The 22,351-nt window shown below is 51.8% G+C and overlaps 1 protein-coding gene and 1 pseudogene across 8 annotated transcripts; one reads left to right on the forward strand and one right to left on the reverse strand.

Annotated features, from left to right (window-relative positions):
• Positions 1-470: 470 nt before the first annotated feature.
• On the reverse strand, positions 471-13,621 carry LOC101033918 (heat shock cognate 71 kDa protein-like; annotated as a pseudogene).
• PHETA1 (PH domain containing endocytic trafficking adaptor 1) lies at positions 12,904-21,950 on the forward strand. Of its 8 annotated transcripts, XM_074402229.1 has the most exons (5): positions 12,904-13,163; positions 13,631-13,731; positions 15,160-15,245; positions 15,801-15,945; positions 18,740-21,950. In XM_074402229.1, exon 5 carries the CDS (start codon positions 18,776-18,778, stop codon positions 19,469-19,471), a length of 696 nt encoding a protein of 231 aa, XP_074258330.1. In that variant the 5' UTR covers positions 12,904-13,163; positions 13,631-13,731; positions 15,160-15,245; positions 15,801-15,945; positions 18,740-18,775; the 3' UTR covers positions 19,472-21,950. The 8 variants fall into 8 exon arrangements, with proteins under 8 accessions (XP_074258330.1, XP_074258331.1, XP_074258332.1 ...); XM_074402230.1 differs by lacking the exon at positions 15,160-15,245; XM_074402231.1 differs by lacking the exon at positions 13,631-13,731.
• Positions 21,951-22,351: the final 401 nt, after the last annotated feature.

Below are 22,351 nucleotides of genomic sequence, written 5' to 3' on the forward strand. Positions count from 1 at the left end.
AAGTGATTCTCCTGCCTCAGCCTCCTGAGTAGCTGGGATTACAGGTGTGCACCACCATGCCCAGCTAATTACGTAGAGGCAGGGTTTCACCATGTTGGCCAGGCTGATTTCGAACTCCTGACTTCAAATGATCCTCCTGTCTCAGCCTCCCAAATTGCTGGGATTACAGCTGTGAGCCACTGCGCCCAGCCGTAAGTGGCTCAACATTAAAACTATAACAGGTCTACAGCCAGACCATCCTGAACATGCCCAATCTCGTCTGATCTTGGAAGCTAAGCAGGGTCAGGCCTGGTTAGTATGGGAGACCGCCTGGGAATACTGGGGACTGTAGGCTTTTTAAAAATAAAAAATAAAATAAAATAAATAAATGAATAAATAAAAACTGCAGCAGATTTTGTTACAAATTTGGGTTCTTCACTGTTTTAGCTATGTGGAATCGATCTTTATATTGGGGTTGGCTTAATCAACCCTTAAATGGTTGTCCTTGAGAAAGTCCCACTAGAGGCCGGAGCTCCATTAGCAGGGACTCCCCCGGGCGAGCCTCCTGGTGTCCTTCTGCACTTGGGTCCAGCTTGGTAACAAGGGGGTTGCAGCCTTTCTCCAGCTCTTTCTGCTGATGTTCAATTTCTTCCTTCTCTGCCATCTGATTCTTATGGAGCCAGTTGATAATTTCATTACATTTGTCAAGAATCTTCTGTTTGTCCTCACCAATAATTTCACCTTGAAGTTTCTCATCTTCAACAGTGGCTTTCCTGTTGAATGCATCGGATTCAAGTGAATTCTTGGGTGACACCTTGACCCTTTGCTTCTCATCTTCAGCCTTGTACTGCTCATCTTCTTGGACAATATGCTCAATGTCTTCCCTGCTCAAATGCCCTTGTCCTGGGCATGGTGGCTCACGCCTGTAATTCCAGCACCTTGGGGTGTCGAGGCGGTGGATCATGAGGTCAGGAGATTGAGAGACCATCCTAACATGGTGAAACCCCGTCTCTACTAAAAATACAAAAAATTATCTGGGCATGGTGGCGTGCGCCTGTAGTCCCAGCTACACGGTAGGCTAAAGCAGGAGAATCGCTTGAACCCAGGAGGCAGAGGTTGCAGTGGGTCAAGATCATGCCACTGCACTCCAGCATGGGCAACAGAGTGAGAATCCATCTCAAAAAAAAAAAAAAAAAAAAGGCCCTGTCATTTATTAGTGATAGTAATCTTGCTCTTTTTTCCTGTCCTATTTTCTGTTTTTTTGAGATATTGCTCTGCTGCCCAGGCTAGAGTACAGTGGAGCAAACTCAGCTCATTGCAGCCTCGACTTCCTGGGCTCAAGTGATCCTCCTGCTTCAACCTCCCAAGTAGCTGGGACTACACGTACACCCTATCATGCCCGACAATTTTTTTGTATTATTACTTTTTTGTGTAGAGACGGAGTTTCACCATTGTTGCTCAGGCTGGCCTCAAACTCCTAGGCTTAAACAATCCACTCGCCTTGGCCTCCCTATAATTCTGGTTCTAGAATTATAGGCGGGAGTTACCACACCCAGCTTCCTTTACTTTTGCCCACAGCAGAGACATTGAGGATGTCACTAGCTTCATTGTGAGGAACCCCACCGCAGGACGTATGCCCGCGAGTCCAGACTTGCCAAGCAGGCTGTTATCCTTGCTCAGGGCACACTCACCTTCATAAACCTGCATAGGCACAGCAGGCCGGTTGCCAGAGCAGGTCGTGAAGGTCTGTGTCTGCTTGGTAAGAATGGTAGTACTATGCTTAACGAGGACAGTCGTGACTCCACCAGCAGTTTCAGTGTCAAGGGAAAGAGGAGTGACATCCAGGAGCAACGAATCTTGAACATTTTCTGGTTTGTCTCCAGATCCGACAGCTGCCTGGGCATCTGGACCACAAGCAACAGCTTTATCAAGGTCAATGCTCCTATGCAGCTTTGTTTGTTTTTGAGATGGGGGTCTCATACTGTTGCCCACGTTGGAGTGCAGTGGCATAGTCATGGCCCACAGAAGGCTCAACCTCCCAGGCTCAGGCGATCCTCCTGCCTCACTCAGCCTCCCAAACTGTTGGGATTACAAGCATTAGCTATCAGGCCCAGCCTTCAGTTCTTTTCTATTGAAGAAATCTTGTGCAAACTCTGAATCTTGCAGATAGAAGTTGAATGAGCAACTGAGGTGATGTCGTGAATCTGTGACTTGTCTAGTTTGGCATCTTGAAGGGCTTCTATGGGCCCAGGATGCCATGGAACAGGTCAGCCCGATTCAATTCTTCAAGTCGGGCATGGGTAATAGAGGTATAGATGTCGATTCCTGCCTAGAGAGAATCAATCTCTATACTGGCTGGGTGCTGGAAGAGAGAGTACGCTTTGCATGTTCACAAGCTTCATGAAGGCATGGGGCAGCTCGCCTGGTATTTTTGTTTGTTTGTTTGAGACGAAGTCTCCCTCTGTTGCCCAGGCTGGCTTGCAGTGGTGCAATCTCCGCTCACTGAAACCTCTGCCTCCTGGGTTCAAGTGATTCTCCTGCCTCAGCCTCCCAAATAGCTGGGATTGCAGGTGCCCACCACCATGCCCGGCTAATTTTTGAATTTTTTTTTTTCTTTTTGAGATGGAGTCTTGCTCCTGTTTCCCAGGCTGGAGTGCAATGGTGCAATCTTGGCTCACTGCAACCTCTGTCTCCTGGGTTCAAGTGATTCTCCTGCCTCAGCCTCCCAAGTAGCTGGGATTTCAGATGCCTGCTACCATACCCGGTTAATTTTTATATTTTTAGTAGAGATGGGGTTTCATCATGTTGGCCAGGCTGATCTTGAACTCCTGACCTCAAGTGATCCATCCACCTTGGCCTCCCAAAGTGCTGGGATCACAGGCATGAGCCGCCGCACCCGGCCTGAAGCTTTTTGTCTCTCCCTTATTCTCTCCTTGGACCTTGGGCCTGCCAGCATCACTCACCACCATGAAGGGCCAATGCTTCATATCAGAGCAGACAACAGCATCATCAAATCTGCATCCAATCAGATGACTGGATTCCTCCTATCCCTTCCCCTCCCACTTCTAACCTGTGATCATCTTGTACAGTTTCTCAAAGCTGTTCCCTTTCTCAGGCCACCATCATCTTTCACCTGGACCCAGCCAGCATCTTTTGCTCAGAATCTCATTGTTTGAGAGGCACCCAGGTCGTTGCATGTACTTCTTCTTCATTTTTTTTTTTTTTTTTTTGAGACATGGTCTTGTTCTACCACCCAGGCTGGAGTGCAGTGGTGCAGTCATAGCTCACTACAGCCTCGACCTCCTGGGCTCAAGCGATCCTCCCACCTCAGCCCCTCAGCACCTAGAACCACAGGTATGTGGCATCAAGCCTGGCTAATACTTTTATTATTTGTAGAGATGGGGGTCTCCCTATGTTGCCCAGGCTGGTATTGAATTCCTGAGCTCACGCAATCCTCCTGCCTTGGCCTCCTAAAGTGCTGGGATTACAGGTGTGAGCCACTGTGCCCAGCCTCTTTCTTTCTTTTAATTGTGGAAAAGTACACATAACATAAAACTTACCATTTTATCCTGGATCTGGACACACACACGCACACACACATACTCACAACACAGCTCTGATTTGAACCATTCTAAACTGTACAATTCAATGGCACTAAGTACATGCACTTTGTTGGGCAACCATCATCACTATCTAGTTCCAGAACTTTTCCATTCCTGCAAATGGAAACCCCGAGCTAGCTGGCAGTTATTTCCTACCTACCAACCCTGGACAACCATGAATATTTCTTGCTCTATGGATTTGTCTCTCTGGTTATTTGTTTTGTTTTGTTTTGAGACAGAATCTTTCACTGTTACCCAGTCTGGAGTGCAGTGGCGCGATCTTGCCTCACTGCAACCTCTGCCTCCTGGGTTCAAGCAGTTCTCCTAACTCAGCCTCCCGAGTAGCTGGGACTACAGGTCTGCAGCACCATGCCCAGCAAATTTTTTATATTTTTAGTAGACACAGGGTTTCACCATGTTGGCCAGGCTGGTCTCGAACTCCTGACCTCAGGTGATCTGCCCACCTCGGCCTCCCAAAGTGCTGGGATTACAGGTGTGAGCCACCGTGCCTGGCTTTCCTGGTTATTTAATGTCAATGGAAACTTCATTTCTTTTCATGGCTAAGCACTATTCCATTATATGGATGTACAGTTGCTTCTCCATGTGTCTGTGGACGGACATTTGAGTTGCTGCTAGGCTCTGGTGTTTCTCAATGAAGTTGCTATGAATAGTCACATACAGGTCTTTGTGTGGTCATGTTTCCAATGTTTCTATTTTTCTTCGGTAAATACTGAGGAAGGGGATTACTGGGTTGTACCTGATGAGTTACTGTTCCTTTTTTTTTTTTTTTTAACAGAGTGTTGCTCTGTCACCAAGGCTGGAGTGCAGTGGAGCAGTCTCAGCTCACTGCAACCTCCGCCTCCCAGGTTCAAGCGATTCTCCTGCCTCAGCCTCCGGAGCAACTGAGACTACAAGTGCCTGCCGACACACCTGGCTGATTATTTTATTTTTAGTAGAGATACGTTAACCACATTAACCAGGCTGGTCTCAAGCTCCTGACCTCAGATGACCCACCTGCCTTGGCCTCCCAAAGTGCTAGGATTACAGGTGTGAGCCACCTCACCTGGCTGAGTTTCTGTTCATTTTTACAAGAACTGCTAATTTGTTTTCCGGAGTGGCTATACCATCCTACATCCCCATCAGCAGTATGAAATTTCAGTCATTCTACATCCTCACCAGTGCTTGGTATTGTCAGTCTTTTTAAGTTTGGTCTTTCTAATTGGAACGTGGTATTAGCTCCTTTGGTTTCAATTTGCATTTCTCTCATGTGTAATGACACTGGGCATCTTTTCATTGCTTATTAGCCAGTATATCATATTATAGCTTTTTATAAAATATCTGCTAAAATCTTTTGCTTGTGCCAGGTGTGGTGGCTCAAGCCTGTAATCCCAGCCCTTTAGGAGGCTGAGGTGGGAAGATTGCTTGAGTGTAGGAGTTGGAGACCAGCCTGGGCGACATGGTGAAATGTCATCTCTACAAAAAATACCAAAAATAAATAAATAAATAAATAAATAAATAAATAAATAAGCCGGACGTGGTGGTGCACACCTGTAGTCCCAGCTACTTGGGAGGTTGAGATAGGAGGATGGTTTAAGCCTGAGAGGCAGAGGTTGTAGTGAGCCAAGATTGTGTTATTGCACTCTAGCCTGGGCAACAGGACCAAACCCTGTCTCAAAAAACAAACAAACAAAAAAAAACTGCTGGGTGAGGTGGCTCACGCCTGTAATCCCAGCACTTTGGGAGGCTGAGGCAGGTGGATCACCTGAGGTCAGGAGTTCAAGACCAGCCTGGCCAACATGATAAAACCCCGTTTCCACTAAAAATACAAAAAAAATTGGCTGGGCATGGCGGTGTGACCCTGTATCCCAGTTACTTAGGAGGCTGAGGCAGAAGAATTGCTTGAACCCAGGAGGGTTTTTACAGTTTTAAAAACAACCTTTTTTTTTTTTTTTTTTTTTTTAATGAGACGGAGTCTCACTCTGTAGCCCAGGCTGGAGGGCAATGGCACGATCTTGGTTCGCAGCACTTCTGCCCCCCTGGTTCAAGCGATTGTCCTGCCTCAACCTCCTGAGTAGCTGGGACTATAGCCACGTGCCACCATGTCTAATTTTTTTGTATTCTTAGTAGAGGAGGGTTTCACCGTGTTAGCCAGGATGGTCTTGATCTCCGAACCTTGTGATCCACCTGCCTGGGCCTCTCAAAGTGCTGGGATTACAGGCAAGCAATCCCCACCATGCCTGTCTCAACCTTTATTTTTTTTAGTCAATATGGGCCAGGTGAGGTGGCTCACGCCTGTAATCCCAGCACTTTGGGAAGCCGAGGCAGGCAGATCACCTGAGGTCCGGAGTTTGAGACCAGCCTGGCCAACATGGCAGAGAGAGAAAGAAAGAGGGAGGGAGAGAGAGAGAGAGAGACAGAAAAAAAAAAAAAAAAAAAGAAAAAAGAAAAGGAAAGGAAAGGAAAAGAAAAAGAAACTATCAGGGAAACAAAAAGGTAAGCCACCAACTAAGAAAAAAAACTTTCTTGGTGTATATATATCTGACAGAATCTGAATGCCAGATCTATATCATGAAGTCTTATAACCCAGTGATAAGATAAACAACCCAATCTAAAGAAAGGCAAAAGATTAAAAAATTAGTTGGCTGTGGTGGCGTGTGCCTGTAGTCCCAGCTGCTCTGGAGGCTGAGGCAGGAAAATTGCTTGAACCCAGGAGGTGGAGGTTGCAGTGAGCCAAGAACGCACCACTACACTCCAGCCTGGGCAACAAAGCAAGATCCTGTCCCAAAACTACTGAAGTCCTTTTTTTTTTTTTTTTTTTTTTGAGATGGTGTCTCTCTTTGTAGCCCAGGCTGACGTACCGTGGAGCAATCTTGTCTCACTGCAACCTCCGCCTCCCGGGTCCTGGCTCAAGCAATTCTCCTACCTCAGCCTCCTGAGTAGCTGGGATTACAGGAACGTGCCAACACGCCCAGCTAATTTTTGTATTTTTAGTAGAGACAGGGTTTCATCATGTTGGCCAAGCTGGTCTTGAACTCCTGACCCCGTGATCCGCCCACCTTGGCCTCCCAGGAAGTGCTGAGATTACAGGCGTGAGTCATGGTGCCCAGCCTGAAGTCCAATTTTTAATTTTTTCTAGTTCATGCTCTTTGAGTCCTCTTTTTCTTTTTCTTTTTCTTTCTTTCTTTCTTTTTTTTTTAAAGACAGGGTTTCACCATGTTTGTCAGGCTGGTCTTGGAACTCCCAACCTCAGGTGATCCATCTGCCTTGGCCTCCAAAGCGCTTGGATTACAGGCGTGAGCCACCATGCCCAGCCTACTCTTTTTCTTTTTTCTTTTTTTCCTCTTTGAGTCTTTTTTTTTTTTTTTTTGAGACGGAGTTTTGCTCTTGTTACCCAGGCTGGAGTGCAATGGCGCGATCTCGGCTCACCGCAAACTCCGCCTCCCGGGTTCAGGCAATTCTCCTGCCTCAGCCTCCTGAATTCCTGAGTAGCTGGGATTACAGGCACGCGCCACCATGCCCAGCTATTTTTTTTTTTTTTTTTTTTTTTTGTATTTTTAGTAGAGACGGGTTTCACCATGTTGACCAGGATGGTCTCGATCTCTTGACTTCGTGATCCACCCGCCTCAGCCTCCCAAAGTGCTGGGATTACAGGCGTTAGCCACCGCGCCCGGCGAGTTTAGCTTTTATGTGTAATTCTATTTTGAGTTAATTTTTATGTATGGCAGGAGGTAAGGATCAAGGCTAATTTTTTTTTCTATATGAATATCCAGTTGTTCCAGCACAATTTGATGAAAAGACTAATCTGCATTTTTCCCTTCAAATCTCCATTTTTCCATTACTTAGGTCCAAAAGTTAAAGGTCATTTTATATTATTTTTTATTTTTTGTAGAGACAAGACACTCACCTCAGCCTCCCAAAGTGCTGAAATTGTTGGCATGAGCCAGTGTCCATCCCTGGGTAATATTTTTATTATTTGTAGAGGTGGGGGGGGGTCCCCCTACATTGCCCAAGCTGGTCTTGAACTCCCAGGCTCAAGCAATCTTCCTGCCTCAGCTTCCCAGCGTGCTGGGATTACAGGTGTGAGACAGAATACCTGGTCCTGGAGTTATTCTTAACTCCTTTTTTCCTCTCTCTCTGTCTCTCTCTGTGTCTCTCTCTCATTCCTCATATGCAACATATCAGCAAATCTTACATATATTTTAAATACATATTGATATGGTTTGGCTGTGACCTCACTGAAATCTCAACTTGAATTGTATCTCCCAGAATTCCCATGTTGTGGGAGGGACCCAGAGGAAGGTCACTGAATCATGCGGGCCAGTCTTTCCCATGTTATTCTTGTTATAGTGAATACATCTCATGATAGCTAATGGGTTTATCAGGGGTTTCTGCTTTGGCTTCTTTCTCATTTTCTCCTGCCACCACCACGTAAGAACTGCCTTTCACCTCATGCCATGATCCTGCCTCCCCAGCCACACGGAACTGTAAGTCCAATTAAACCTCTTTTCGTTCCCAGTTTTGGATATGTCCTTATCAGCAGCGTGAAAATGGATGAATACAGTAGATTGGTACCAGGAGTGAGGTGTTGCTGAAAAGATACCCAAAAATGTGGAGGTGACTTTGAAACTGGGTATCTGGTGGAGGAAATTTCTAAGCAGCAAAGTATTTAAGAGGTAATTTGCGATAGAAAGAAAAGCCCGTTTTCTGGGGAGAAATTCAAGCCAGGTGCAGAAATTTTCGTAAGTAACAAGGAGCCTAATGTTAATCCCCAAGACCATAGAAAAAATGTCTCCAGGCCATGTTAGAGAACTTCCTAGCAGCCCCTTCCATCACAGGCCCAGAGGCCCAGGAGGGAAAAATGGTTTCATGGGCTGGGCCCAGGGTCCATCTGCTGTGTGCAGCCTAGGGGCTTGGTGCCGTGTCCCAGCTGCTCCAGCCATGGCTGAAAGGGGCCAATGTAGAGCTCAGGCTGTGGCTTCAATGGTTGGAAGCCCCAAGCCTTGGCAACCTCTACATGGTGTTGAGCCTGCAGGTGCACAGAAGTCAAGAATTCGGGTTTGGGAACCTCTGCCTAGATTTCAGAAGCTGTATGGAAATGCCTAGGTGCCCAGGCAAAAGTTTGCTGCAGGGGCAGGGCCCTCATGGAGACCCTAGGTTAGGGTGGTGTAGAAGGGAAATGCGGGGTTCAGAGCCCACACACAGAGTCTCTACTCGGGCACTGCCTAGTGGAGCTGTGAGAAGAGGGCCACTGTCCTCCAGACCCCAGAACAGCAGATCCACTGACAGCTTGCATCGTGCACCTGGAAAAGCCGCAGACACTGCCAGTCCATGAAAACAGCCAGGAGGGAGGCTGTACCCTGCAAAGCCACAGGGGTGGAGCTGCCCAAGGCCATGGGAACCCATCTCTTGCATCAGCATGACCTGGATGTGAGACCTAGAGTCAAAGGAGATCATTTTGGAGCTTTAATTTGACTGCCCCCCTGGATTGCAGACTTGCACGGGCCCTGTAACCCCTTTTGTTTTGGCCAATTTCTCCCAGTTTGAACAGCTGCATTTACCCAATACCCCGTATCCCCATTGTATCTAGGAAGTAACTAGCTTGATTTTGATTCTGCGGGTGGAATGGACGTGCCTTGTCTCAGATGAGACCTTGGACTGTGGACTTTTGGGTTAATGCTGAAATGACTTAAGACTTTGGGGGACTGTTGAGAAGGCACGATTGGTTTTGAAATATGAGGACACGAGATTTGGAAGGATCAGGTGCAGAATGATACGATTTGGCTGTGTCCCCACTGAAATCTCAACTTGAATTGTATCTCCCAGAATTCCCATGTGTTGTGGGAGGGACCCAGGGCGAGGTCATTGAATCATGGGAACTGGTATTTCCTATGCTATTCCTGTGACAGTCGGTAAGTCTCACGAGATCTGATGGGTTTATCAGGGGTTTCCACCTTTGTTTCTTCCTAATTTTCTCTTGCCACTGCCATGTAAGAAGTGCCTTTCACCTCCCACCATGATTCTGAGGCCTCCCCAGCCACGTGGAACTGTAAATGCAATTAAACATTGTTTTGTTCCCAGTTTCAGGTGTCTTTATCAGTGGTGTGAAAATGGACTAATACATATATCCATGAAATATATATCTATAATTAACCACGTCTCTCCACCACCACTGGTCCACTCTAAGCCACCATCATCGCCTGCTTGGACTACTGCTGTAGTGTCCTCCCTGGTCTCCTGGCTTTTACTCTCATTCCCTGCAGTCCATTCTCCCATAGCAGTCAGGGACCATGTTAAATCTAACACAGACCATGTCCCTACTCTGCTCAAAACCCGCCCATGGCTCCTCATTCTCTTAGAGTAAAAGCAAAATCTCTCCCATGGTCCATAAGCCCCTAGGTCACCTGGCTTTGCAAATAATCTGTACCTTTTTTTTTTTTTTTTGAGATGGAGTCATGCTTTGTTGCCCAGGCTGGAGTGCAATGGTGCGATCTCAGCTCACTGCAACCTCCGCCTCCTGGGTTCAAGTGATTCTCCTGCCTCAGCCTCCTGAGTAGCTGGGATTACAGGCACATGTCACCATGCCCGGCTAATTTTGTATTTTTTTTTTTTTTTTTTGAGACGGAGTTTCGCTCTTGTTGCCCAGGCTGGAGTGCAATGGTGCGATCTCAGCTCACCGCAACCTCTGCCTCCTGGGTTCAGGCAATTCTCCTGGCTTAGCCTCCTTAGTAGCTGGGATTACAGGCATGAGCCACCATGCCCAGCTATTTTTTTTTATTTTTAGTAGAGACGGGGTTTCACCATGTTGACCAGGATGGTCTCGATCTCTTGACCTCGTGATCCACCCGCCTCGGCCTCCCAAAGTGCTGGGATTACAGGCTTGAGCCACCGCGCCCGGCCTAATTTTTTTTGTTTTTAGTAGAAACGGGGTTTCACCATGTTGACCAGGATGGTCTTGATCTCTTGACCTCGTGATCTACCCGCCTCGGCCTCCCAAAGTGCTGGGATTACAGGCGTGAGCCACCTCACCTGGCCCTAATTTTGTATTTTTAGAAGAGACGGGGTTTTGCCATGTTGGTCAGGCTGGTCTTGAACTCCCGACCTCAGGTGATCCGCCCAGCTCGGCCTCCCAAAGTGCTGGGATTATAGGTGTGAGCCACCGCGCCAGACTATTTTTTTTAACCAGAAATTCCTGAGAGTATACCAAGTTTTATATATATATATGTATATATATTTGAATTACAGCCTTGTTCTGTCACCCAGGCTGAAGTACAGTGGTGCAATCTTGGCTTGCTGCAACCTCTGCCTTCTGGGTTCAAGTGACTCTCTTGCCTCAACCTCCTAAGCAACTGGGATTACAGGTGTGCGCCACCATGCCTGGCTAATTTTTTTTTTTTTTTTTTTTGTACTTTTAATAGAGACAAGGTTTTACCATGTTGGCCAGGCTGGTCTTGAACTCCTGATCTCAAGTGATCCACCCACCTCGGCCTCCCAAAGTGCTGGGATTACAGGCATGAGCCACCGCACCCGGCCAGCTGACCTATTTTCCTACTATTCTTCCCCTTGCTTTCTTGGCTCAACTGGTCTCATTGTTCTTCAAACATGTCCAGGATGGCCCCATTTCAGGGCTTTTGCATTTGCTGTTCTCTCTGCCTGGGACAGCCTTCCCCCAGGTAGCCACATGGCTCCCTCCCTCATCCCTCCAGGTCTTTTGCACCTTGTCTAAAAGCTGCACTTCCAGCCTGGGCAACACAGCAAGGCCCCCCAGCTCTACAAAAAATTTAAAAAATATTAGTCAGATGTGGTGATGTACACCTGTAGTCCCAGCTACTTGGGAGGCTGAGGGGGGAGGATAGCTTGAACCAGGAAGTCAAGGTTACAATGAGCTGTGATTGTGCCACTGCACTCCAAACTGGGTGACAAAAAAAAAAAAAAAAAAAAAAAGCAAAAAAGAAAAAAGAAAGCTGCACTACCAGGCTTTCTGCCCCGTTGCCTTGGTGTATAGACCTAGCATGAATCACTTCCTGAACTCATTTGCTGTTGTCTTGATTCCTGGCTGCACCTACTTACCTGGTTCAGGAACAGTGCCTGGCAAACAGTAGGCACTTAGTAAGATGCTGTACAATGGAGAGCTGACCCTGGTCTCACACAGTAGGCATTTAGTAAGATGCTGTACAATGGAGAGCTGACCCTGGTCTGTCCTGTTCTTCCTGCCCTCAGGCCAGGACTGGACCGTGATTAGGAGGTGGTGGGTGGTGGAGAAGAGGCAGCAGGAACAGGAAGTAAGGAAGGGTTCAAGGAGGTGAAACTGTGTTATTTTGGGCAGAGCAAAACCAACAGCAATTCCTTTCTTGAGAGCTTACTATTTTTTTTTTTTTTTCCTTTGAGACAGAGTTTTGCTCTTGTTACGCAGGCTGGAGTGCAATGGCTCGATCTCCGCTCACCGCAACCTCCGCCTCCTGGGTTCAGGCAATTCTCCTGCCTCAGCCTCCTGAGTAGCTGGGATTACAGGCACGCACCACCATGCCCAGCTAATTTTTTGTATTTTTGGTAGAGACGGGGTTTCACCATATTGAACAGGATGGTCTCGATCTCTTGACTTCGTGATCCACCCGCCTCGGCCTCCCAAAGTGTTGGGATTACAGGCTTGAGCCACCGAGCCCGGCGAGAGTTTACTATTGTGCCGTGCATGTTACATATTATGATCGTCTTTATTTTCCAGATGAGGAAACGGAGACCTAAAGAAGTGAAATGATTTCTCTAAGGTCACACAGTGTCCAGTGGGCTAGTGCAACTCGAACTCAAGTCTAATTCCAGAACTTTCTCTCTTCACCTGGGGCCAGGGGACGCTCGAGGCACCCTGTTCCTATGGAAGAGTGCTGTATGGAAATGCCCTGGATTCAGCTGCTTTCCGCCAAGCACACATTTTTCAGGAGTTAGAAATATTTTTCTAATTTAACTGGGCGTTAAATTTGCTAAACCTGTCAACCCAGGTTTAGCAAATATTTTTATTATTTGTAGAGATGGGGGTCTGCCTACGTGTTGAACTGGTCTTGAACTCCTGGGCTCAAGCGACCCTCCTGCTTCGTTCTAAGGCGGAGCTCAGACTCAAGCCTAGGACTTCAGCAAATGGCCCGCCCAGGACCCCCGAATGCTCTTTCCAGGCGAATCCACGACCTGGGCCGGTCCTTACCTTTGGAATCTCAAAGAGCTTCTGGGTTCGGGCACCGGGGAGCCGCGAGCCAGGCGCGGACCCTTTAAGAGCGATTTCGAGGGCGGGCTCACGGGGGCGTGGCGAATCCGGGGGCGTGCTGGGTGGGGGCAGGCCAATCGGGAGGCGGGAAGAACGCGCGGCCCTGGCAGCCTGGGAAGGGTTAAAGGGGCGCGCCAGTGGGTCGCAGACTGGCCGGTCGCTCCCGCCTCCTTCCGTCGGATCCGCACTCTCCCGCGGCTGCGCCGGCCCGGCCCGGGAGACAAAGCGCTGCCGCCGCCGTCGCCGCCACTGGGCCAGTCCCGGACCATGGACGGGCCATCCCCCGGCCTCGCGCCTCCCGTCCCGTCGCCGCCCTAGGCCTGCGCTGCGAGGTAAGGCGGGCCTGGCCGGGGGACCTGCACGGGGATGCGGGACCCGGGTCGGGCCGCCCTGGGCCTCGGGTTGCCCCGGCCACCTGGAGAGCCCGCTGCGGGGATCTAGCCCGCTGGGACTCCGCACCTGCGGTCACTTTTCCGGCAGCCTTGGCGGACTTGGCCGATGACTACCCTCCCCGCCCCCAGCCCATAGGGACGTCTGCCGCTGAGGGGGACTGCGGCTCAGCCCCGCATTCTGCCGCTGACCACCCATTTGGGGCTCGGGCTGTCCTTTAACGAACTTAAGAGAGCTCCCACGCACAATACACAAAGAGACAGAGGACAGCTGGGAGCAGGGCCACAGCTGGAGAGGCAGGCAGGGGGGCTGTCTGTGCGCGGTCGGTGGTGCTGGCGTCCCTGGGATCCCTGCTGGGGCGGTGATGGACTGACGGCTCTTCAGTGTTCTTGGCACACATGTTTTTCAGCCTGTGCCTGCCACACCCTCCTCCCCATGCCCACTGCTGGGGGACACTGAGGGCACCTGGATTCAGCCCCAAGACCTGCGGTTCTGGCTTCTTTCATTGAAGTGAGTGCCAAAATGCCATGCCTCAGTCTCCCCAGAGACCTGGGTTCCAGGGCCAGCGGTGCCCCTGGAGATCTTGGATGAATTATTTGCCTTTTGACGGCTCTTTCCCTGAGCGTTCAACTCACTACCCACCAAGTATTTTGCAAAATGACTCTTCAGGAGTAGATTCACTCAGCCCTTAGAGGGATGGAAGTTAACTCCCCATTTTGCTGATGAGGCTGCAAAAAGCCCCAACTCACAGCAGCTACTATTTGCAGTTCATTTCCCATAGTTTGCCCTTCGGTTTTCCTTCTTTTAGCTCGCTGAACCCTTGACACACAGCCCATTTTAACAGATGAGGAAACTGAGGCTTGGAAAGGTGAAATGACTTGCCCGGGGTCCTCTAGCCTGGACCGGCAGAGGCAGGACCCTGGCCTTGGGAGCAGAGGAGTGCCAGGCTCCCTCCAGCTTCCTGCCTGGCTGCGGGCTGTTGAATCAGCAGCAGTGGCCACAGTGGACTCTGAACTTTTTGGAAAACAGCGTGGTGAGATAAGACAGGGGCCAGGCCTTCCCTCTAGGCAAGGCTGAAGCCTGTGCCCCTGTGGCTTCCCGCCTTCCCCGTTCTGGTGGAGGCAGGGGTCATGGGCAGAGCCGGGTTCTGTGCCTGCTGGTGACCTTGAACCAGTTTGGTCTCCATCTGTTCAGTGGAGGTGGGGGGAGTGTTGCTGAGCAGGAGAGAAGTTCCTATTCCTTTGGCCTCGTTGGGGTGGGGAGACCCCAAGATCAGCTCCTTTTTTGGGTGGCTTGCCTGGAGCATGGGATTCTGCGCACAGTTGTATGCCTCTGGCCAACTTACTGAACCTCTCTGTGGCCATTTCCACGTCTATGAATGTGGGGTGAGACCCCTTGTCTTGGGCCTGTTGAGAAGTTTAAGAAAATAGCTGTAGAATGAATCAAACAGCTATGTGAGCACCTACTGCATGCTAGGCACTGGAAGTCAGATCACAAACGCCCCTGCTTTCCTGGAGCAGGCAAAAATGACCCAAGTACTAATAATTTCAGGTGGAGGCACAGGAGAGGGACTGGGGGGCATAGGGTGGCCAGGGACCACCTCTCTGAGGAGGTGACGGCCAGGCTGAGACCAAAGGATGGGGAGCTGGCCTTGTGAAGACCTGGAGAGGACACTGTAGGCAGACAGCCAGGGCCAGGTCTCAGAGGCAGGAGCTGAATGAGCAAGGGGGACAGAGGTAGGGAAAGGGAACTTGGAAGCCATGGGAGGCTTTTTTTTTTTTTTTTTTTTTTTTGAGACGGTCTCACTATGTTGTCCTGGTTGGAGTGCAGTGGCACGATCGCTCCCAAGTTCAAAGCGTCCTTCCATGTCAGCCTCCCAGACAGCTAGGACTAGAGGTGTGTGCCACCATACCCAGGTGTTTTTTCTATTTTTTATAGCGATGGGGTCTTGCTGTGTTGTCCAGGCTGGTCTCTTAACTCAAGCAATCCTCCCACCTCAGCCTTCCAAAGTGCCAGCATTACAGGTGGGAGCCACCACGCCTTGCCTAAGGATTGAATTTTATGCTGAGAGAAGCAGGGAGCCATGGGAGGGTTTAGAGCAGAGGAGGAGTGTGATTGGACTTAATGTTCACAGGATCCCTCTGTGGGGAGTGGATTTCAGTGTGGCTTGGAGAAGAGCCTGGGAAATAGGCTTGGCTCTTACCTTGAGGAATGTGGACAGGGAGGGGAAAGGAGACTTCCGAGGAGGCTTCAGCAGCTGACCCAGTGAATGGTGATGGGGCTTAGAGTGGGGAGGTGGGGGTGGACAGATTAGGAAACTGATTTGGAAGAGGCTGGAGGGGGGATCAACTGGACTTGATGTGTGATCAGATGTAGGGGCGAGAGGGAAACCAAGGGCCGTTCGCTCAGGTCGGAAGCAATAGATGGGGATGTCTGGGGAAAAGCCAAGAAGAATGTGAATCGCTACTGTGCTCAGCAGGCGCTTTGTGCCTAGCCCCGTGCTCCGCAAAGTCCACGTAGTCACTGTCTCATTGTCACAACAGCTTTGACTTAGGTGCTGTTATGATCCCGTTTTACAGATGTAGAAATGGAGACCCAGAGAGGTTAATAGCCTGCCTGGAGTCCCCCAGCCCTGATGCTGCAGAGCTGACATTTGGATCCAGAGGAGCGCGAGCTGAGGCTGGAGCTGAGCAGAGGGCAGGGAGGTGAGCGGTGGCCTGAGAGGTAGGAGGGGAAGTGGGCAAGTGGGGTGGGAGGGTCTTATGAGAACTGGGGCCTGCATCCACATGGGAGTGGATGGGTGGTGCTGTGTGAATGCATGAATCCCTGCAGCTCAGAGAGGGACAGCTGTATCTGAGAGGCAGGGTGGGGGATTCAACACCTGGAGCCTTTGGGGGCCCTGGCCTTAGCCCCCTACTAGGTCAGGACAAGCTGATCTGGGTTTCTTTTTTTTAAGTTCCATGATACATGTGCAGAACGTGCAGATTTGTTACATAGGTATGCGTGTGCCATGGTGGTTTGCTGCACCTCTGACCCGTCCTCGAATTGTCCTCCCCTCGCCCCCGCGTTCCCCACAGGCCCTGGTATGTGTTCTTCTCTTCCCTGTGTCCACGTGTTCTCCTTATTCAACTCCCATTACGAGTAAGAACACGCAGCCGGGTGTGGTGGCGCGTGCCTGTAGTCCCAGCTACTCGGGAGGCTGAGGTGGGAGGATCGCTTGAGTCCAGGGATTCTGGGCTGTAGTGTGCTATGCTGATGGAGTGTCTGCACTAAGTTTGGCATCAATATGGTGACCTCCCGGGAGCGGAGGACCACCAGGTTGCCTATGGAGGGGTGAACCGGCCCAGGTCAGAAACGGAGCAGGTCAAAACTCCTATGCTGATCAGTAGTGGGATCACGCCTGTGAATAGCCACTGCACTCCAGCCTGGGCAACGTAGCAGACCCCCATCTCTAAAAAAACAAAAACAAAAAAACAAAACAAAAGAACATGCGGTGTTTTGTTTTCTGTTCTGTGTTATTTTGCTGAGGATGATGGCTCTTCCAGCTTCATCCATGTCCCTGCAAAGGACATGAATCTCATTCCTTTTTATGGCTGCCTAGTATTCCATGGTGTATCTGAACCACATTTTCTTTATTCAGTCTGTCACTGATGGGCATTTGGGTTGGTTGATCTCAGTTTCTAAGTAACAACTCATGTTGCCTCTTCTAGGAAGCCTTCCCTGACTGCCTAGGTGGGTGGCAGGAGGTGGCAAGGACACCCCCGTCACCCTAGGTCAAGTAGCCTGACAGGGCCTGACTGGTCAGCTGCTCCCAGGAGAGCCACCACCCTGACCTCATTCCACCAGACTCTGAGAAAGACACCACCCAGGCAGGGGAATGAACACAGAGTGCCTGCTGCATGCCAGGGAATCTCTATGCTTTGCCTCTTGAAGAATGTAGCTACCATCCTATGCAGGGTGAGGCTGTGAAATGGGAGATAAGGTGGGCTCTCAAAGTGGCCATGGAAAACCCCAGGGGAAGGTGGCCAGGCCAGGGACGCAGGTGTCACCTCCTGGTAAGTCCTTCCTGGACAGCGCTGCCCCATCGTATACTCCTTGGGGGAAGGTGGATGGAGTCACTGTGGCCGACCACATAGAGTTAGAGTCCTCTGTGCTGAACAGGCATGGGATGCCCCTGCCCCTCCTTCCTGTAAGTCAGCCGCACCCTGGCCCTGCATCTTTCCCCAGATTCTTTCTTTTTTTTTTTTTGAGATGGAGTCTGGCTCTGTCCCCAGGCTGGAGTGCTATAGCACGATCTTGGCTCACTGAAACGTCTATCTCCTGGTTTCAAGCAGTTCTCCTGCCTCAGCCTCCCAAGTAGCTGGGATTACAGGTGCTCCCCACATGCCCGGCTTTTTTTTTTTTTTTTTTTTTTTTTTTTTGAGATGGAGTCTTGCTGTGTCTCCCAGGCTGGAGTGCAGCGGCGTGATCTTGGCTCTCAGTTTCAAGTGATTCTCCTGCCTCACTCTCCCAGTTAGCTGGGATTATAGGTGTGCACCATCACTCTTGGCTACTTTTTTTTATTTTTGGTAGAGACGGGGTTTTGCCATGTTGGCCAGGCTGGTCTCAAACTCCTGACCTCAGGTGAGGAGGATCGGCCTGGGCCTCCCAAAGTGCTGGGATTACAGGCATGAGCCACTGCGCCCAGCCTGTCTTATTATTTTCCGTAGAAGGTGAGACTACCTGGCAGACGTCTTATCTGTTAACTGTCTGCTCCCCTTCACCTGCCGCTGGCATTTCAACACCACAAGGGCAGGGACCCTGTCCATCTTGTTATTGCTGAATCCCTAGGCCTGGAACAGTGCCTGGCACACAATAGGTGCTTAATAAACATTTCATCAAGAGGTCCCTGGTTCCTAGCTGGGTGCCCCCTCAGAAAAAAAAAATTTCATGAATGAAGTCAATCCCTACAACTCTCCGAAGTTGGTTCTGCTCATATCCCTATTTCATGGATGGACAAACCAAGGTTGAACCACAAAGTCGGGGCTGGGACCTGGCAGGGCCTGTGGAAGGCCAGCTGCTCTTGTTCCTGGGATGATGGAAATAGCAGTGCCTGCAGTGAGGCTTGGGTTTAGATTTCAGCCCTGCCCAACCTGCTTCGTGACGCTGGGGAAGCAGTTAACCTCTCTGTGCCTCTGTTTCCTCATCTGTTGAACTGGAGCCGGGCCCTGTGACCTAAGGTCTGTTGTGAGATCAAGTGAGTACATCCCTCTGAAATGTCTGGCATGCAGCAGGAACTCACATCATTATTTCAGGGATGCCGGAGTGCAGGAGGTTATGAGGTTGTCTGGGAGGCCGGTGAGACCCAGGTTCGAGTCCTATCTCTGCTCTTTGCAGCTGTGAGCCCATGGGCTGGCCGCTTCCATCCTGTGAGCTCAGTTTCCTCATCTGTTAAACGAGGATGTAGAGTGGCTGCAAGGTCCCCTCGGGGCCCTGGGTGACCTAGCCTTATGCGTAACAGCCGTTCCGTGGGCGGCAGGTCCCGGGCTCCCCTCCAGGCCTCGCGATTGCCGCCATGAAGCTGAACGAGCGCAGCCTGGCTTTCTACGCCACCTGCGACGCCCCGGTGGACAACGCGGGCTTCCTGTACAAGAAGGGCGGGCGGCACGCGGCCTACCACCGGCGCTGGTTCGTGCTGCGCGGGAACATGCTCTTCTACTTCGAGGACGCGGCCAGTCGTGAGCCCGTGGGCGTCATCATCCTGGAGGGCTGCACCGTGGAGCTGGTGGAGGCCGCCGAGGAGTTCGCCTTTGCCGTGCGCTTCGCGGGGACTCGGGCACGCACGTACGTGCTGGCGGCTGAGAGCCAGGCCGCCATGGAGGGCTGGGTCAAGGCTCTGTCGCGGGCCAGCTTTGACTACCTGCGGCTGGTGGTGCGCGAGCTGGAGCAGCAGCTGGCAGCCGTGCGCGGCGCGAGTGGCCCGGCCCTGCCCCTGCCCCAGCCCCTGCCTCATCCCCTGTCCCCAACCCCAGCCCTGCCCTCTGCCCCGGCCCTGGCCCCGCCCCTGCCCCGCTGGCCCAGCGCCCTCCCGCCCAAGGAAAATGGCTGTGCTGTCTGGAGCACCGAGCCCCCTCCACCACCGCCTCGCCGCAGGACTTCTGCACCCCATGGGCCCCTGGACTTGGCGCCTTTCGCCCGGCTGCACGAGTGCTATGGCCAGGAGATCCGGGCCCTGCGTGGCCAGTGGCTCAGCAGCCGGGTCCAGCCCTGAGGCCACCAGGGCGCCTATTTTAGGGAGACGCTAGCCCCACGCCCTCTGGGACAGGCCGGGTCCTGGAGAGACTGGGGAGCGTGGTCCTCAGGGAAACTGTGGGCAAGGCTGGCCACCAGGCCCTGAGTGGCCTGGTTTGGGGGATGCAGGTTCTGAGAAGATGCTAGATTCTGAGTGGGCCTTTAGGACCATGTGACTTAGACACCTAGCCTTGAGGGGATGTCAGGCCCCATGCTAAGGAGAATCCAGGGCCTGAGGGGGAGTTTTCCTGAGAACTCTGGCCCCAGGCCAGCCCGAGCTGCCCGGCAGGGGCCTTTGCTGGCAACAGGTCTTGCTGGGCCTGCAGCTCAGAGGGTCACTGGGACCCTGACCAGGGCCTTGTGGTGGACAGAGAGAGGCTCCGTTGTGGCAGCCACATCTGGGTCTGGCCTTGCTCCAGGGCCTGCCAGAGGAACTAGCCTGGCTCTGTGCCCGCTGTCTCCAGGAGCAGGGCAGTGGCTCGGAAGGTGGTGACTGGGGACACAGGCCCAGGTGTTAGTGCAGGACCAGTAGGATGAGGTGGCCTGGTCCCCTGGGCTCCTGGCCGCAGCGGCTCTCTGACCACGGGCCCGGTCTGTGTCCCTGGGGTGGGGCCCTCACAGTGCTCTCTGGACACTCCTTGACTGCATCCTGCAGTCTTAGCCCCCGAGCCTGGGGCCCCTTGGGAGCTCGCCTGACCTCCCTCCCTGGGCTGGGCAGCCATGGCCTGAGGTGACTTTCTAGCAGGATCCCCCAGGGAGGGGAGGCCACCAGCTGACTCACCACCCAGGAAGGCCCAGGTGCTGACCTAGTGGCAGAGAAAAAAACACCACACACCAAGTGTGGCTTCCAGAGCCCCTCTTCAGCTCCAGGCAGTCCCCTCCCCCATGCCCCTCTTGAGCTCAGCCCCCACCCTCATACCCCCAGCGGGGACCGGGTCTTGCCTGGCTTCGAGGCTGTCCGCCGGTACCTTCTTCTCACCACAGTGCCCATTCTTCATTCGAGGAGAACCCTGGGGCTGGGACACCCCTGGCCCTCACCCTGGGTCATGTTTACAGTCCTCAGTGCCCCACACTGGGGACCCCCTGAGGATACCTCCACCCTGACCTTGATTTCCCCAAATGCTGCCTCTTAGGGACAGACTCAGCCTCTTCTCTCTTTGGAGACCCTGGGGCTTGGGGAAATTTGGAAGGGGGTGTGTCTGCAATCAAGGCCTCTCCAGCTCACGGCTGGCCCGTTGGGCTGGGACCTCAGTTTGAATTTTACTTTTAAATACTTAACGGTACATTTTTTTCCTCTGGCAACAAAGCTTGATGTTTTCACTGCTTTAGTTTCCTGTTTGCTCGTGGGAGGGGATGGGGTCTGTGACTCTGGACTTGGCCTGGGGGGTACAGTTGTCACTGCCCCTGTGGAGAGGGGCAGCTTGGGTTGGAGAAGCACAGCCAGAGATGAGAGCCCCTCGAGAGGGAGCCTTGGCTGCTTCATTGTCTTTCCCCTAGCAAGCCCTGCTCTCTTCTGCGGGTACCTCTGGGGTCTTGGTACGGTCCCTGCTCACCTCCTTCCAGAGTCCTGAATGGTGTGGGTGTGGGTGGCATAGGCTCTGGGGCTCGGGAGGGGTTCGGAGCTGCCCAGAGCCCTGTGTCCTGGCAGACTCAGCTGGTGGGGTGAGGCGTTAACCCCAGTCCTGGCATAGGTTTACAGATTCTCAAGGTATGCTGGCCTTGGTCTCCTGGGAGACATGGGTGGGGGATGTCCCCTACCAAAGCACAAGGTGGGGTCCGGCTGCCTCCCAGATGGGGTGTTGGGGGAGCGGTCCGGCTGCCTGGGAGGGAGATGCAAGGGCTACAATAAAATTTTGTCAATTAATGGCTGATCTGTGTCATTTTTTCCCCATCTAAATCCTTGATCGATTTTCCTGGCAGAGCCCAGAGCAGGCTGTGCACCGGCACTAGCGTGTGGTCCCTCATGGCTGGTGCCCTCCCAGGAACATTCTCACTTCTCAAGGCAGATGCTGGTCCCGTTATACAGATGTGGAAGCTGAAGCTCAGGAGGTTGTCAAACTTGCCAAAGCCAAATAGCTGTAGAGTGTCAGAGCAGGGATGTGAACCTCTGGAATCCCATGACAGGACAGAGTCTTCAGCAAAGTTCTTTTTCAGAAGGGAGAGAAAGTGGGGGAAAGCCAAGGATATGAAAGCTCCCTGTGGGCTGAAGACCTGAGAGTTGGGAGGGACACTGACTGTAATCCTGATCAGGATGGCAGGTGGAAGAGTCAAAACTGAGCGGTTCTCACTGCTAAGTTCATGGAGGCTGTGGAGGGGGCTGGAGTGAAGAGGATTCTGGCACCAACGCAAGTTCAGCAGGAAAGAGCCCGTGATTGATTAATATGTCTGCTGTGAGCACTGTGTGGGTGGTAGTGGTGCGCATGTGATGTATCTGCTCTCTGAATGAGTCTGTCTGGTGGGTTGATGTGGGGTTCACAGAAGGGGCTGGCCCAAGGTGGCCTAGCATTATGTATGAAGGTTAGGGAATCATGGCCCTTATGAGCATCCAGTGTGTGCTGAGTAATTCTTTCCATCTCTTGTGGGACCACAGCTGACAGATGGGGACCGGGGAAGTGGCTTCCCACACAAGCTGAGTCAGGGTGCTGCCTGTGGCATTTGTGACTGCAGCATGGGGCAAAGAGTGGGGGAAATAGCGGGAGAAAAACACAGCTCCAGGAGGGAGGGTCAACAGCAAAATGCTGGCCATCCAACCGCTGATGTCAGTGATTCCTCTGGACCGAGGGCACGAGTCTAAGGGGGCACGGTATGTGGTCAAAAGGAATGAGGCTTCTGAGGAGCCACTTGGAGTACAGGGTGAGGC

This window comes from Saimiri boliviensis, chromosome 7, assembly GCF_048565385.1.
Source record: "Saimiri boliviensis isolate mSaiBol1 chromosome 7, mSaiBol1.pri, whole genome shotgun sequence".
NCBI classification, from domain to species: Eukaryota; Metazoa; Chordata; class Mammalia; order Primates; family Cebidae; genus Saimiri; species Saimiri boliviensis.

Excerpts from the sequence above, each read along its gene's own strand:
- PHETA1 (XM_074402229.1), top strand. The coding sequence starts at position 18,776 with ATGAAGCTGAACGAGCGCAGCCTGGCTTTCTACGCCACCTGCGACGCC.